At 40.0% G+C, this 16,507-nt stretch overlaps 1 protein-coding gene across 1 annotated transcript; it reads right to left on the reverse strand.

The window, feature by feature from the left end:
• Window positions 1–3,152: 3,152 nt before the first annotated feature.
• LOC145088828 (large ribosomal subunit protein eL24) lies at window positions 3,153–4,909 on the reverse strand. The gene is made up of 5 exons (XM_079027240.1): window positions 4,775–4,909; window positions 3,987–4,062; window positions 3,789–3,890; window positions 3,549–3,697; window positions 3,153–3,462 (listed from the first exon to the last, which is right to left on the reverse strand). Exons 1-5 carry the CDS (start codon window positions 4,783–4,785, stop codon window positions 3,312–3,314), a joined length of 489 nt encoding a protein of 162 aa, XP_078883366.1. The 5' UTR covers window positions 4,786–4,909; the 3' UTR covers window positions 3,153–3,311.
• Between the last annotated feature and the right edge of the window lie 11,598 nt (window positions 4,910–16,507).

Genomic DNA, 16,507 nt, shown 5'->3' on the forward strand with positions numbered 1-16,507 from the left:
TCAGGTTCATGGTGGTCAACAGCCTCTTCATGGTGAGCTTCATCTTGAACACTTCAATGTGGTGAGCTTCATCTTGAACAACCCCCTCTTGATGATCCTCAACATGATCTTCTTGATGGCCTTCAACATGATTTTCTTGATGGTCAATTTCATCTACTTGATGGTCAATCTCATCTACTTGATGGTCAATCTCATCCTCTTGCTGTTCAATTTCATCCTCCTGGTGGTCTTCAATATCACCTTCTTCAACAGCCTCTTCTTCACTAATCCCATCTTCACTAACCCCATCTTCATTGACCCCATCTTCACTAATCCCATCTTCACTAACCCCTTCTTCAATAACCTCTTCTTCACCAATCCCATCTTCACTAACCCCTTCTTCAACAGCCCCTTCACCAACAGCCCCTACCATCTCCCATCTCAATGTCCTCAAGTAGAAGATCAATGAACCACATCCAAGTTTCCTTGTTTTCAACTGGCACAACAGCCCATGCTAGAGGGTACATTTGGTTGTTTGCGTCCCTACCAACGGCTGTTAACAACTCACCTCTGCAAATACCCTTCAAAAAACAGCCATCAACACCGATAACCCTTCTACATCCTTCAATCCAGCCATCCTTGATAGACTTCAGGCAAATATACATCCTTTTGAAGTAATGTGTAGCATCAGGCGTATGATTTGTCTCGATCAAGACTGTTGACCCAGGATTAACCCTTAATAACTCAACACCATAATTCCATAGTTTCTCATAATGGCTTACCAAATTGCCTGAAATCTCATCTAGTGCAAAGTACTTGGCATTTCTACACTGCCCAAGACTTACCTTGAGACCATAGTCTTTCCTAACCACTTCTGCCATTTTCATATAGCTAAACCGAGGCCTTTCCAAAATGTTAGGTATTAACATTTTTCCAATTCACTTACACGTAACAAGACAACCCAATTTTTGTTGTCTAGCACAATTATGTTTATCAATTATTGACTTGATCTGGAATGAATTTTCCTTGTTTATGGGACTAGCCCATTGTCTAAAAGGGCAAGATGGCTTCCCTTTTTCATTTTTATTGCACCTTACTAACAATGTTGTTGCCTCATTTTTTTCATACCACAATGCATAACCCTTAGACACAACATAATTTGTTAACATACGTTTCAGTTCATCTCGATCAGAGAATTTCATACCTAACTCAAGCATCATAGTGTCCCATTTTTGGTTTGGATCGTGAATAGGATTTTTTTTACCTTATCACCAGCTTCTTCCTCTATGCCTCTTTCTGGAATAAGATTCTTTTGTGACAAAAAAGGATCAATAACTTTAGGCCATTGAATGTCCTCATCATCAGCTTCATGGTCCACCGATAGATCATCCGACAATACCGAGTCCACATCATCTTCATATGTTTCAGTACCACTGTCCCATTCTTCAGCTTTTTCTTCTTCAATCCAATCTAGTAAGGGTTCATGATAGTCATCAATGTAGATACTGATTTGATTATCATCATCATCAAACCCAGCATCAAGGAACCTAACATAATCATCTTCATCCCTGAGCTCCCTTAACCCATCTACGAGGGACCGATTTTTAAGACAGTAATACATATCCCGACATCTATTGTTGATCAATTTTTGGAGATAGGCCTTGAACTCCTTGAAATCCATGTTACGTACATCTAGCCCCATAACAGGTACTTTATGAGGATGGAAGTAAACAAAGGGATTAGGAGAAAAAACACCTTTATGGTAGACATCAATGTTGAGTGAGTCACGAGACATACTTGCTGCACGAGACATGCTGAGAACCCTTGCTGCACAATCGACGAACTCTCCTTCACCTTCTGTAAAAATCAATTTCACTGTCACGAGTTCACTGTTGTATAAGAACCCTAGATATCGATTTCACCCTTTATTGAGAACCCTTGATGGTGAATCGATATCCTTGTGGCATTTATGTTTCACGTAATGTGTTTTAATAATCCATGTCAGATTAAACCATTGATCACCGGTAAACAAAGAAGCGTAATCCACAGATGCCGGTCACCATTAAAAAACCTTAATTTTATTGGTAACTTTATTTGGCTTTATAATAAAAAACATTATTTCGTTGGTGTTTTTGGAACAACAAAAACATAATTGGGGTAATATAGACGTTTTTGAAACTTAATTGGTCTTTTAAGTCATTTTCCCTATATAAGTATTATTACTATTTTGTTTTTTTTTATTGCATTTTTTACATTCTGGGAGTGCTAGATTTGAGTTCGACCATTGTTTTTTTTTTTTTTTTTTTTTTCTGTTTGTATGTGTTAGTACCCATTTCTACCTTGTGGCAAATGTCTTCTGCAACATTGCTAGTTCTTGCATTTATTGTTTGTTCATGTGCTTCTTCACGGTGACATTTGATTGTGCTTCTTAGCATGTTAGCCTGGTATTTTGCATACCTTCCAAGTCTTGTGATGTTCGTTTGTATTCAAATACTCGATAAGTATAGTGACTATATTCTTTACATCCTGACTCATTGTATGCTTCAACTCTTAGTGTATGTTGTATTTGTTATAAGTGTTTTGCCAGCCCCATGTTTTATTGCTTTTGTTTACTAAATCAATGTGTATACAACCAGTTTGCCCATTTCTACCACCAACATTCGCTATAATCAGCCCAAGTATTTGAATTTCTTTCTCTTTTTTCCCTAATAGCCGTCAACCCTCACCATCTTACTATTTATTTTCCTATTGATCTTGTGGAGTGACGTTTATTATGCATATCTTCAAAGACAATCAGCATTAAATCTTTAACATGTACTTTTATTTTTGACAGAGGTCTTCTATGGAAACAGAAGCCTACTATCTTACCTCCCCCTTACCCCATTTTTGTAAGACTAGGGTTTTTGCTTAACCCACAAAGTCATTCTGTTTAGATTAAATAAAAATGGAACAATATATAGTTGTCCAAATTAAATATTTAACCCATTAAGCTCATTAAACAGAAACGAGAAAGGTTGCCCATGTTAGGGAGGTGCATCAACATGTGATGTATGTGTACTCATGGTGTTTCAACGACTTATGCAACCTTTTTAGATGGACCAAATAATAAATTCCAGTTTGTACCATTAACACCATTGATATCAGTTCAAGTCTAATTCATACCAAAAGCAGTGTGGTTCAAAAGTAGATATTGTTTTGATATTGGAAATTGTAAATGGTAACAAACATCTGAACAAAAAGAATGTCTCAATGGAATCGACATAAAAAGTAACAAACATTCAAAAGTTGTCTCCTAGCATGTAAAAAAAAAAGCAGGTAGCAAATATGAAACTTCAACGTTTCCCACCACCACCTCCAATCTTAGGTCCCTTACCTCCTTTAGCCACATTTCCACTCTTTCCTTGTGTCTTTTGCTTCGATACTACCTCTGCTTTCTTTGCCTTCTTCTCATCTTTAGTTTTCTTGATCCTCTCTTTGATTTCACTTCATTTCATTTACAAATAATAACATATTTAGTTATACCAAATTGGTAAAACAATTAATGTCATAAAAAGAAAAAGCTATCTTACCGAAGAGCTGCCTCCCTAGCAGCATCACGAACTTCAGGTTTCTCACTTCTTTTCTTCTGAATGACTTCCAATGTGGCTCCCACAATAGCCCTAGAGTAAGGCTTCTTTGTGGCACGACGCCTCTTCTTCACAGCTTCTTGAGCAATGTCCTGTTAGGTTTCAAACAAAAAGAAGGGGCAAATTAGTAACTTTATCAAAATACAGTGAGAATCATTATTGTTGACTGATGGGATTTCTCACCTTCTTATGTTGCTTTCGGTACATGGCTGTCCATGTGAGCTTTGAGGGCTTCAGTTTATTATGGAAATACCTCTTGCATTTGGAATTTGCAAACAAAAAGACCTAAAATTGACAATATGCAAATTCGTTGCAGGAAACAAGTTAAAGATAAAGATGTATAAAAGCTAAATCACACATTGTTTTAAACTAATTCCATACCTGAGAGTCTGATCGAATGAACCTAATACCCCTTCCAGGATAAATCTTCTGGCCACTGAATCTGCAGAGCTCGGTCCTATTGTTACAGATAGACAAGGTTAAATTCTAAGACAGCCCAAAAGAATCCCTAAGGAAAATAAAAATATACGGATCATAATGACTTTCATAAACCAAATAGATTCAGATTAAATGATTGGAGATATAGCACTCACGATTAAAATCTTAACAAAAATGTATAATCCGATATTTTCATAAACACTGTAATTCTCGTGAAGAAGCACGAATGTGTGAAAAGAGAGACTTGACCGGTGTTTCTATCTCTATAACGTCAAAACCGTATAGTTAATCCATCTAGATAACATTTATCATTTGCTGATGCAATGAACACTTATAAAAGCATACTGCTCATGTGAATTGAACAAAAATTGTATCCTTATGAACATGAAACAAGTTCGTTAGATTCCGTGAAAAAAATCCATGAAAGGCATAAATCATTAAATCTTCAGAATAATAGAGTATAGCTGAGTGCTGCAACGATCGGATTTAAAGTTTTAATTTGAGCATATTTTGTTCAAATAGGATGGATTGAAAACACTAATATGAACTATGACCACATTTACAATGTTAATAACCTTGTTGACGAAATGAACGTTAGCCAAATGTCTAGCGACTAGCGAGATTGGTCACATTCTTCCATTTACAAATCAACACATCAAACGCTTAACAGTTGCATATACAGACGACGAGCAATTAGGATGAATAAAATTAACGCATAGACGGAATCTTACTTTAACACCATGGCGGCGGCAGCAGCAAACTTCTTTGTCTTCGATAAATAAAACCCTAGAAACCCTAATTCGGTTGGTTCTTATACAGCATCAATTTGGTCATAGAGTATAAGAAAGGGTTTTGAATAGGGCATATACCCTACTCCACGAAACAAAACATGCATTTCTAGTCCCTCCAGTTTAGTGTTTCGGAGTTTCTATCCTGTTATTCGATTATTTTTTTTTTCTTAATTTATTTATTTAGCTGGAGGTGACATAAAGAAACCAATAAATGTTTTTTAAAGTAAAGTGCGTAAATGGTTTTCGTGGTCATGTAAAAATGTAAAAATTACATTTCTACTCCAACCTTTTTAGTTTGTAAGATTCCTAACTTTGTATTTTGTAGTGAATATCGTTTTTGAAAGAAAAAAATCATTTTTTTTGATAAAAATAAAGTTCATTGTTCATTGTTAGTAATTTAGTACGTATATTTGTATCATGTATTTATGCCTAGTTCTCTCGTATTTTGTATGTATGTGGTCCGGTCCATGTGTTTTGTATCTTGCATACTAGGTGTGAGACCCATGTATTACATATGTTTATTTAAAAAAAATTAAATATAAAATTTTAACAATTTGAAATTTTTGAATTTATAAGAAAAATGAGAATTTTTTGAATTATTAAAATTATTGAGGCTTTAATGTATTGAATACATTATATATATAAACTCTTTCTAATAAATACCTTACATATATATTACCTTACATATTAAATGTGGAATTTTAATTTAATAAAATGAAAAATACAATGAAAAGACAAATGGAAAATAGAAAATTTAAAAATTTTAGAAAATGTCATGTGTCCAGATGAAGAAGAATAGGACATGTGGCAAAAAACCTTCATTTATTAGAGTAGATTAATATTCATATTGGTTCATTAATGAGATGAGGGCAACACACAAGTTTATTCATGTTAACATGGTATCACAACGATAATACAAAATCTATCGTCTCCGCCATCTCATCTTAACCCTAGTGCCGCCTATCCATTCTTTGTTTGGCACATCTCTTATCCTGCTTGTCTCGTTTTCTTCCCTCTGTCTTCTCTTTCCACACGATGACAAGACACACAAGCAAAGGCATCCCCATTACCGAGAAACCTTATGAGATCTCAAACATACATGCATCGATCCCTCTTCTTTGAGACTCATTGTTGTGGTTTCAGGGTTTTAGGTCATCTCAAACCACCGAAGGACCCTGCCTCCTCTAATATGGAAGAATGGAAACATATTGACTCCATAGTCAATAGTTGGATGTACATGATGTTATCACCACCGTTGCTTCAAATGTCGTTGAAGATTAAATCCAATGTGTAAGGATTGTGGACTCAACTTGAAACCCCTGGTCAAACGCGGATTCACGACCCATGCAATTAGATACCCAACTTCGCTCCATAACCATGGGCGATTCAACTGTTGATGCATATTGCACAAAGATAAGAACTATTGCAGATTCCTTGGAAAACCTTGCTGCGAAAGTACCAGAAAAAAAAAACTTGGTTATTTACACTGTTAATGGATTGACTCCTAAATTTGGATATATTGCTAGTCAAATTTGCCACACGAAACCTCTTCCTCTTTTTCCAATACACGTGCAATGCTTGGAATTGAAGAACAACGCTTAATCAAACATGATCGACGCAACAATGACACTTCCCAATTCTCAAATACCTCATCTATGTCTACCATACTCGCCGATAACTTTGTTCACAATCCTTCCGGTCGAGGTGGAGGAGGTCGTAAAGGTAGGGGCGGTGGTCGCCATAGGCGCGACGGAAGACCTGGCGGAGGCCGTGGCTGCGACATCCCCAAATTTAATGTCACTTTAAAAAAAAATTATTTATGTTTATTTTACATCAGTGGTCTTTATAAATGTGGAATTGGTCCCATAAAAAATATTTATGAAGAAAATGTTTTTCACTGATTATTAAAAATTAGGATGTCATAACTGGTTCAAAACATACACAAAAACATTACTAACCTTACATTAAATTAGTGTAACAACCCAAAACCAAGATAATCTTTTTTTTTTCATTTTAGTTAAGATTTGCAATCATAAATTTGTTCCAAAAATCCATTACATAATCATCATATCAAATCATCAAAGTGACAATATCAATAAGTGCATAAAATAGTGGGGAGTGAATATTGCGTCATTACGCTGGACCCTTCCCTTTAGTACCGGAAGTACCTTAAACCACAATACAAATTGTAAGCAAAAGCTTGGTGAGTTTTCCCAAAGACCCACATAACAAACATACAATTGGGCCTAGCCTTGGGGTATATTCCAACCCAATACGCAAGTATGGGTCCCGCCTTGGGGTCTCGCCCTAGGTTATATTTTAACCGGATCATATGATAGTGGGCCCCACCTTGGGGTATATTTCAACCCGACATGCCATAATGGGCCCCGCCCTGGGGTATATTTCAACCCGATCATACAAGCACAAATATAAATGTCACACAACAGCTAGCATTCTACATAACCGAATAATGGGCCAGCATTGGTGCCTTCGACCCATGGATACAGGGAGGAGACTCACCTCGGTCTCCTGATAAATACTAATTGCTCGACTACTGATCTGAAAAATCCCACACTGAACATATACAAATTACCCTAATTAGGAATGAGTTAACAATCATGACTGTGGGCCTAAATTTCAATCCAATTCTTAAGGTCAGGGCCCCTTCACCTTACCCATAACGGACTTAATCAACCCTGTCCATAACACACTAATGGGCCCTAAGGCCCAAACGGCCCATCTCATAACACTTAAGGCCCACAACAAAAATTTGAGGTCCACCTACCCTAAACAGGCCAAGGCCCAAAAAACTAGCTAAGGCCCAAAAGCCACAAAAGTCCAACAATTGACAAAAAGCCCACAGGCGCGTACGAGCGGCGTAATTCCATTCTGTTTGGTGTACTTGGTCCCAAGCATTACACGTTACATATATCTTAGTGTGCTCGACGTACTGAGCTGTTGAGCACTTTCAGCCATTTAGTGCGTAATCCATGTTGTCACTTAATCCAACTTCCAGATCTCGTTCATTAAAAGGGTCCTAGGGCATAAAGTTGGCAACTTTATGACTTTGCATGTCTTATAAGAGTCCAACATCCAATTTTGTCTATCAAGACTCACTTTAAGGTTCTAAATCCATGCATTGTGTCATAACAACCACCAAGATAACATTTTATGCTTCTAACACATCAAAGGGACTAATATCTAGCATTTCAAGCTTCTGGAGTTGCCCAAACTCACTGAAGAGAATCTAAGAGAACTCATAAACAAACCGTAACTCTAGTTATCAAAAGAAACAACAAGGTATGAGCTTTTTACCTTCAAAAGCTTCCTAAGATGATGCAGATTCAAGATCTTGAAGCTCAACAACATCCAATGCTTGCACACCAAGTTCTTCTTCTTGCAAACACACCAAAAAGGCCACCGAAGTTACTTTCAAGCTCAAAGATCACTCTCAATATCAAACTAGGCTTTTAGGGACGTTAATAAGTAGTGGAGTCTGATAATGGTGAGGGTCCAAGAGTCATAAGTGAGCTTAAATACGACTCATGCCCTAAAATTATGGTTTTAGCATTGGCCACGTACGCCCTGCGTACGCATCGTATGCCCCTGCTTATGTGGCTTAGGTTCCCGCTTCCAAACACGCACATGTATGCTAAGCATACATAAACGTATGCTTAACGTATATGGGGACTCCTTCTAAAAATAAATTTGTTTCGAGGGTTAAAAAGGAAAATACCCTGGACCAAGTGTTACTAATCTCCCCAACTTGAATTAGACTTTGTCCTCGAAGTTCGCTGATGCGAATAAATTTGGGTTGTGCTCTTTCATCTTGTCCTCTAGCTCCCATGTCCACTTAGAGCCCTTACGATGCTGTCATTGCACCTTCACTAGGTTCACCACCTTATTACGCAAAGTTTTAATTTTCATGTTAAGAATCGTGATCGACTTCACTACATAACTCAGGCGCTCATCCTCCTGAATCTCATCCAACGAGATCACCGTTGAATCATCGGCTACACATTTCCGTAACTAGGATACATGGAAAGTGTTATGGATCTGACCGAGCTCATCAGGAAGATCTAATAGGTATGCAACCATGATCACTCGGGCAGTAATCCTGAATGGACCAATGAATCGGGGACCCTACTTACCCCGCTTACGAAATCGGATGAAACCTTTCCAAGGTGACACCTTCAGCAACACAAAGTCTCCCACCTGAAACTTAAGGTCTGAACGACATCAGTCGGTATAACTCTTATGGCGACTCTGCGTAACCCGCAACCTGTCATGCACATGTTGAATCAACTCGATGATCTTAAGCACCACCTCGGTGCTTCCCATGACCTGATGACCGACCTACCCCAAACAAACCGGGGTCCTACACCTCCTTCCATGCAACATATCAAAGAGTGTTCGGTCAATACTAGCATTATAACTATTGTTGTAGGAGAACTTTGCTAGTGGAAGGTAAGTGTCCTAACTCCCTCCAAAAGCCAGCACGCAAGCCCGAAGCATATCCTCGAGCGTCTGGATCGTCTGTTCGCTCTGTCCGTCGGTCTAGGGGTGGTATGTTGTACTGAAATGTAGTTGAGTTCCCAACTCCTCTTGGAACTTCTTCCAAAATCGGGAGGTGAAATGAACATCTCGATCCGAGACCACTAACACAGGCACCCCATTCCTGACCACCACCTCCCATATATAAATATTAGCTAGCTTCTATGTGGATATACTCTCGGTAATTAGGATAAAATGTGCACTCTTGTTCAGTCTGTCCACAACAACCCAGATCGAGTCAACACCCTGCGTCGTCCTGGGCCATTTGGTGATGACATCCATAGTGATCTCCGCCTACTTCCACATAAGGATGGGTAACGACTGGACCTTGCCATGAGGTCTCTGTTGTTCAGCTTTGACTTTCCTACAATTCAAACACCGCTCAATAAACCAAACAACTTCCCTTTTCATGCAGGGCCACTGGTAACTCAATCTCAAGTCTCGGTACATCTTTGTGGCCCGCGGATGGATAAAAAACTTTGATCTATGTGCCTCCTCCAAAATCGTATGCCTCATCCCACCTAATGCCAGAACCCAGACCCTACCACACCAAGTCAATAACCCCCAACTGTCCCAAACAAGCAAAGGAATCTACCCTCTAATCCGCTCAGTCTTCCAATTTTCCTTCTTTAATCCTTCTACATGAGCCTCCTTGATCAAATCCATCAAAGGTGAAGTAATAATCATCCCCAAACAAATATCTTGGATAGATGAGCATACCGCCTTACATCTCAAAGCATTGGCCACCACATTGGCCTTCCCGGGGTGGTACAAAATCTCACAATCATAATCTTTTACCACATCCAACCACCTCCGTTGCATCATATTCAAGTTCGGCCGATCCATTAAATACTTCAAACTCTTATGATTGGTGTGAATAGTGCATCGGACTCCGTACAAATAGTGCCTCCAAATGTTGAGGGCAAACACCACCAACCCCAACTCCAAATCATGCGTGGGGTAATTCGCCTCATGAGGCTTCAGCTTCCTCAAGGCATAAGTGTTGGATTAGTGTCTAAGCTCGTAACTATATTTGGTGAGTACTTGAACCGGTTGTGCATGGTCCTTTTGGGTTGCCTTCACCATAACAACTTGACAGGGTAATTTATGGAGAGAGAGAGAAGATATTATGATATATTAATATATTATAAGAATAATATATTAAAAGAGAAATCATATTATTTGATTAATATTGGTCATGAATTAATTAGGAATTAATTTGGTGACTAAAAGAGATTAATTAAATAAAGGGGCATAAACTGTCAAATGTGTGATAGTTGAGTTTTGGGCTGGGAAACCTAATGGACTAAGGGGGAACGAAATTATGATGAAGGATCATCATATTTTCGTCCAAGGCCCTATTCTAGAAGGTTCCATGGGCTGCTTGGTAATTAAGTTGTCCATTAGGATTTTGGCAGAAACCCTAGCAGCCTACTGTATAAATAGGACCCTTGTGCTATGAAATTCGGCTACACTTGATCTCAAGAGAAACCCTAGGGCCGATTTTAGCATTCCCTCCTCTCTCTCATAATTGCCTTCTTGCTAGTTGGTGTTTGTAATCCATTAGAGGAGTTACACTTTTGACTCTAAGCTCCAAGACAAGAATAATCAAGAAGGAATCAAGCAATCAACAAAGGTAATCATCTAGATCTGATTTGTTATGTTATATTTCAAATTCATGCTATTAGATCTAGGGTTTGCAAGTCTTGGATTCATTGCATGTACAATAGAGAAGCCTAGATCCAAGCATTAGGGTTTGCATGAGCACATAGGATGTTTATTTGTGTAAAACCCATCAATAAGCAATCACATTCCCTCTCTGCATAAGGACAACTCCTAATCCTGAAAAGGCCAACTGTTGATCCAGACCCCACCAAAAGGTCACATTCTTCTTGGTCAGTCGGATCAGAGGCACCATAATCTTGGTGAAGCCCTAAAAATTGCACCTCATGCAACCAAAACTCGCATATTGAGAATTTGGCATAAAGCATCTCCCTCCTCAAGGTCTCCAACACCTCTCATAAATGTTTCTCATGCTGCTCCTTGGTCTTGGAGTAGACCAAAATATCATCAATGAAAACAATCACAAACCGATCCAGCATCGCCTTGCAAACCCAGTTCATGAGATCCATGAACGTTGTTAGTGCATTGGTGAGCCAGAAAAGGCATCACCACGAACTCGTAATGACCATAATGAGTTCTAAAGGCCATCTTATATACATCCTCATCCCTAATCCTCATCTAGTGATATCCTGACCATAGATCAATCTTGGAGAACCAAGATGCACCCTGAAGCTAATCAAATAGATCGTCGATCCTTAGAAGTGGGTAATGGTTCTTCACCGTTAGCTTTTTCAGTTCCTGATAATTGATACACAACATGTGTGATCCGCCCTTCTTTTTCACAAATAGAATTGGTGCTCCCCACGGTGAACTGCTCGTACGGATAAAACCTTTGTCTAGTAGCTCATGCAGCTGCGTAGACAACTTCTGCATCTCAGGGGGTGCTAGGCGATATAGCGCCTTGGCTATCAGAGCCGAACCAGGCATCAAATCAATCCAAAACTCAACCTGCCTCTCGGGAGGCACTCCCAGCAACTCCTTAGGAAAAACATCAGGAAAATCCCGCATAATGGGTATCTTGATCAACTCTGCCATGACCTTAACCCGTGAATCTGAAACATAAGCCAAAAACCCAGAACAACCCTACTGAAGAAACCTCTTAGCCCTCGAAGCTGAATAGAGAGTTGGTCCATGCGAAGATCTCTCACTAGGAATGACCAGTTCTCCCCCACTTAAGGTTTGAACTCTCACCAACTGTTGCTCACAATCAATCACGGCCCCATTGGGCCCCAATCAGTCCATCCCGATGATCACCTTCAATCCCCTCAAGGGGATCGGTACCAAGTCAATAGGAAGCCTTTCACTGAACATGTTCATAACACATACTCGGGATACCCTCACAGCACTCAAAGTACGATCATCCGTGATCTCCACCTCCAAATAAGAGTCCAAAGTCCCCTTAGTGTCTCGAAACTTCTTGCTGAGTGCAACAGATACAAAGGATCGGGTAGCCCCTAAATCAAATAAAACATGAGTACACAACCTATTGACCAAAAAGGTCCCTATACAAGATCATAATAAACATGAGCATAACAAGAAAGCAATAAAAGATAGAGGTAAGTCACATGCCAGTAACTACATCCGACGTTGTACGAGCCTCATCGGTAGTCAACTGAAACGCCCTGCTCTTCACCGTAGGAGCCTCCGCCTTGCCCTGGCGGCCATCGATAGTCCTCAAGGTGGCTGGTGTAGGTGCCACAACTACTCCCCCATACAATCTTGTACAATCGGGCTTTTTATGGATAGTTTGGTTGCAGTGAAAACAAATCAAAGCCCTCTTGGGATAGTCACTTATCACGTGACCTGCGTGGCCACAACCGAAATATTCGGAGCCCACAGATTGAAAGGCTCCACTGCAAGGCTTTCCGCACTTGGCACATCGGCCCCAGCCATGCTGGCCACTGTTGTGAGCAACAGAGGTTTTGGGCTTCTTGGCTTGGCCCATTACTGTCTGCACTTGCTTCGACTTCCGCTTCGTCCGGAGCTCTAACTCAATTTCTCGCTCACGGGTCTTCTCAATCATATCATTCAGGGTCTTGCATCCTAAAAACCTCACGAACTCCCTGATATCATCCCTCAGCATAGCATGATATCTCATCTTCCACATATCCTTATCTCCAACATACTGCAGAACTAGCAATATCGTTTCCTTGAATTTGGCAGTGATCTCCGCTATAGTATATGTAGTCTGGTGAAGGTCCTGGAACTCCCTCACCAACTGTTGCACCTTAATGGCCAGTGTAAACTTCTGATAAAATCTCTTCATGAAATCCTCCTAAGTCATCATTGTAACAGCCGCCATACCAATCACTCGGGTAACCTCCTCCCACCAGTCCTGCACTCGGTCCCTCAGCAAGCAGGACACGAATCTCACCTTTATTGCCTCAGGGAAAATGCTCATGAACTGAGCATTCTCCATATCAATGATCTAGCCGCAACTAGTGATGGGGTCCTTAACCCCAAAGACTCAGGTGCTCTGCACACCTTGAACTCCCGGAACGAGGGAGTCCGAGCCCCAATCTGTCCTGTGGCAATCTCGACTCAAGATGACCTGATTCGCTCCTCCATTATCTCCATAATCCCCTCCTTGAAGGTACCAAAAATCACTGGGGTAGCGTCAAGGATGCCGTGAGTAACCTCGACTGCGATATGCTCACGTAGCCTCTCATCAATCGGCTCAACATTTGAACCTGAACCCGAACCAGAGCCCGATCCTGAACCTGAACCTCCCCGCGTAGTCATGACCATCCTCAAACTAAAAATACAACATAGAAAACAATCGATAAAGAGGTTCGAGGGGCTTATCCTCACTGGTCTCCTTGGAGTTTCCAGGTCTGCACTCATCTCGAGTATATGTCGTGTGCTTCCAATAGTACGGGCCCAATACTACCTTGCATACCTACATGTACCTTCCTCAAGGTCAAACTTGATTCCTCCAATTCACAATACTATGCTTAGAACATAACTCATACAACACAACACACATATCCTAGACTCTTCTAGAATTTCTCAACCATCACAAAACCAGAAACCTCAATCAACACCGCGGGTTGCCTTATGCATGCAAGTTATATATACAAATAGAATCACATATATTGTCAAATAAAGTTTCTACCCTAAGTCCACAACCAAAAAAGGAATAGGAAATAAGGCAGAATCCATCATTCTAGGGCTATGTAATCCTAAACGTATATAACTTTGAAAGCATACACTTAGCAAATATAGAGTCAACATCGATTCCGAGAAATATATGGCATCCAATTTTGCTAGGCTATAAGGTATCAAACAAATCAATCAAATTTATCATATAATTCCTAAAGTTATCCTTAGCCCTACTCTAGCAAGCAATTTACATATCAAGAATACTAATCGTAATACATAAGCATGAATAATTTGGGAAACACTTACTTGAGCTCGACTGATCGCACGCATTGGACTCTCCCTTTTTGCTTAATAACACCTTTTTTAGAAAAATCCAATTCTTTTTCTTTTGAAAAGATTACCATTTCCTCAGTTTGAGTTCTGACACACCCGATAGTGTGCCCGAATCCCTCAAACCAAGGCTCTGATACCAGCTTGTAACAACCCAAAACCCGGATATAAATTTTTTCATTTTAGTTAAGATTTACAATAATAAATTTGTTCCCAAAATCCATTACATAATCATCATATCAAATCATTAGAGCGACAATATCAATAAGTGCGGAAACAGTAGGGAGTGAATGTTGTGTCATCACGTCGGTCCCTTCCCTTTAGTATCTAAAGTACCTGAAACCATAATACAAACTATAAGCAAAAGCTTAGTGAGTTTTTCCCAAAGTACCACATACTAAACATACAACTAGGCCTAGCCCTGGGGTATATTCCAACCCAATAAGCAAGTATGATCCTTGCCTTGTGGTATAGTTTAACCCGATCGTACGATAGTGGGCCCCGCCCTGGGGTATATTTCCACCCGACATGCCATAATGGGCCCCGCCCTGGGGCATATTTCAAGCCGATCATGCCATAATTGGCCCCGCCCTAGGGTATATTTCAACCTGATCATACAAGCACAAATATAAATGTCACATAACAACTAGCATTCTATATAACCGAATAATGGGTTGGCATTGGTGCCTTTGACCCATGGATACAGGGAGGAGACTCACATCGGTCTGCTGATAAATACTAATTGCTTGACTACTGATCCGGAAAATCCCACACTGAACATATACAAATTATCCTAATTAGGAATGGGTTAACAATCATGACTATCGGCCTAAATTCTAATCCAGCTCCTAAGGTCAGGGCCCCTTTCAACTTACCCAAAATGAACTTAATCAACCCTGACCCATATCACAATAATGGGCCATAAGGCCCAAAAGGTCCAACTCATAACACTTAAGGCCCACAATAAAAAATTGAGTTCCACCTACCCTAAACAGACCAAGGTCCAAAAACTAGCTAAGGCCCAAAAGCCCCAAAAGTCCAACGATTGATCAAAAGCCCACGGGGGAGTACGCACGACGTAAGTCCAGTACGCTTGCCATACTTGGTCCGAAGCAGTACGCGCTACGCACTTCTTAGTATGCTTGACGTATTGAGCTGCTGAGCACTTTCAGCCATTTAGTGCTTAATCCATGCAATCACATAATCCAACTTCCAGATCTCGTGCATTAAAAGGGTCCTAGGGCATAAAGTTGGTAACTTTATGCCTTTGCATGTATTATAGGAGTCCAACATCCAATTTTGCCCATCAAGACTCACTTTAAGGTTCTAAATCCATGCATAGTATCATAACAACAACCAACATCACATTTTTATGCTTCTAACACATCAAAGGGACTAAGATCTAGCATTTAAAGATTCTAGAGTTGCCTAAACTCACAAAAGAGAATTCATGGACCCAAAAGAACTCATAAACAAACCCTAACTCTAGCTATCAAATGAAACAAACAAGGTGTGAGATTTTTACCTTCAAAAGCTTCCTAAGATGATGCAGATTCAGTATCTTGAAGCGCAGCCACGTCTAATGCTTGCACACTAAGTTCTTCTTCTTGAAAACGCATAAAAAAGGCCACCAAAGTTACTTTTAAGATCAAAAGATCACTCTCAATAGCAAACTAGGGTTATAGGGATGTTAATAAGCAGTGGAGGCTGATACGGGTGAGGGTCCAAGAGTCATAAGTGAGCTTAAATATGGATCATGCCCTAAAATTATGGTTTTAGCATTGGCCACGTACGCCCCGCTGGCTCAGGTTCCCTCTTCCAAACACGCCCATGTATGCTAAGCATACATAAATGTACGCCCAACGTACATGGGGACTCCTTCCGAAAATAAATTTGTTTCAAGGGTTAAAAAGGAAAATACCCTGGACCAAGTGTTACTAATCTCCCCCACTTGAATTAGACTTTGTCCTCGAAGTTCGCTGATGCGAATAAATCTGGGTTGTGCTCTCTCATCTCGTCCTCTAGCTCCCATGTCCACTTAGAGCCCTTACGATGTTGTCATTG

This window comes from Lactuca serriola, chromosome 2, assembly GCF_051521515.1.
Source record: "Lactuca serriola cultivar US96UC23 chromosome 2, Lser_US96UC23_V15, whole genome shotgun sequence".
In the NCBI taxonomy this organism is placed as follows: Eukaryota; Viridiplantae; Streptophyta; class Magnoliopsida; order Asterales; family Asteraceae; genus Lactuca; species Lactuca serriola.

Excerpts from the sequence above, each read along its gene's own strand:
- LOC145088828 (XM_079027240.1), bottom strand. Across the intron at positions 3,891-3,986 it reads TCATTCGATCAGACTCTCAG|GTCTTTTTGTTTGCAAATTC; the intron begins GTATGGAATTAG and ends TGTCAATTTTAG. Across the intron at positions 3,463-3,548 it reads GCTAGGGAGGCAGCTCTTCG|TGAAATCAAAGAGAGGATCA; the intron begins GTAAGATAGCTT and ends AATGAAATGAAG.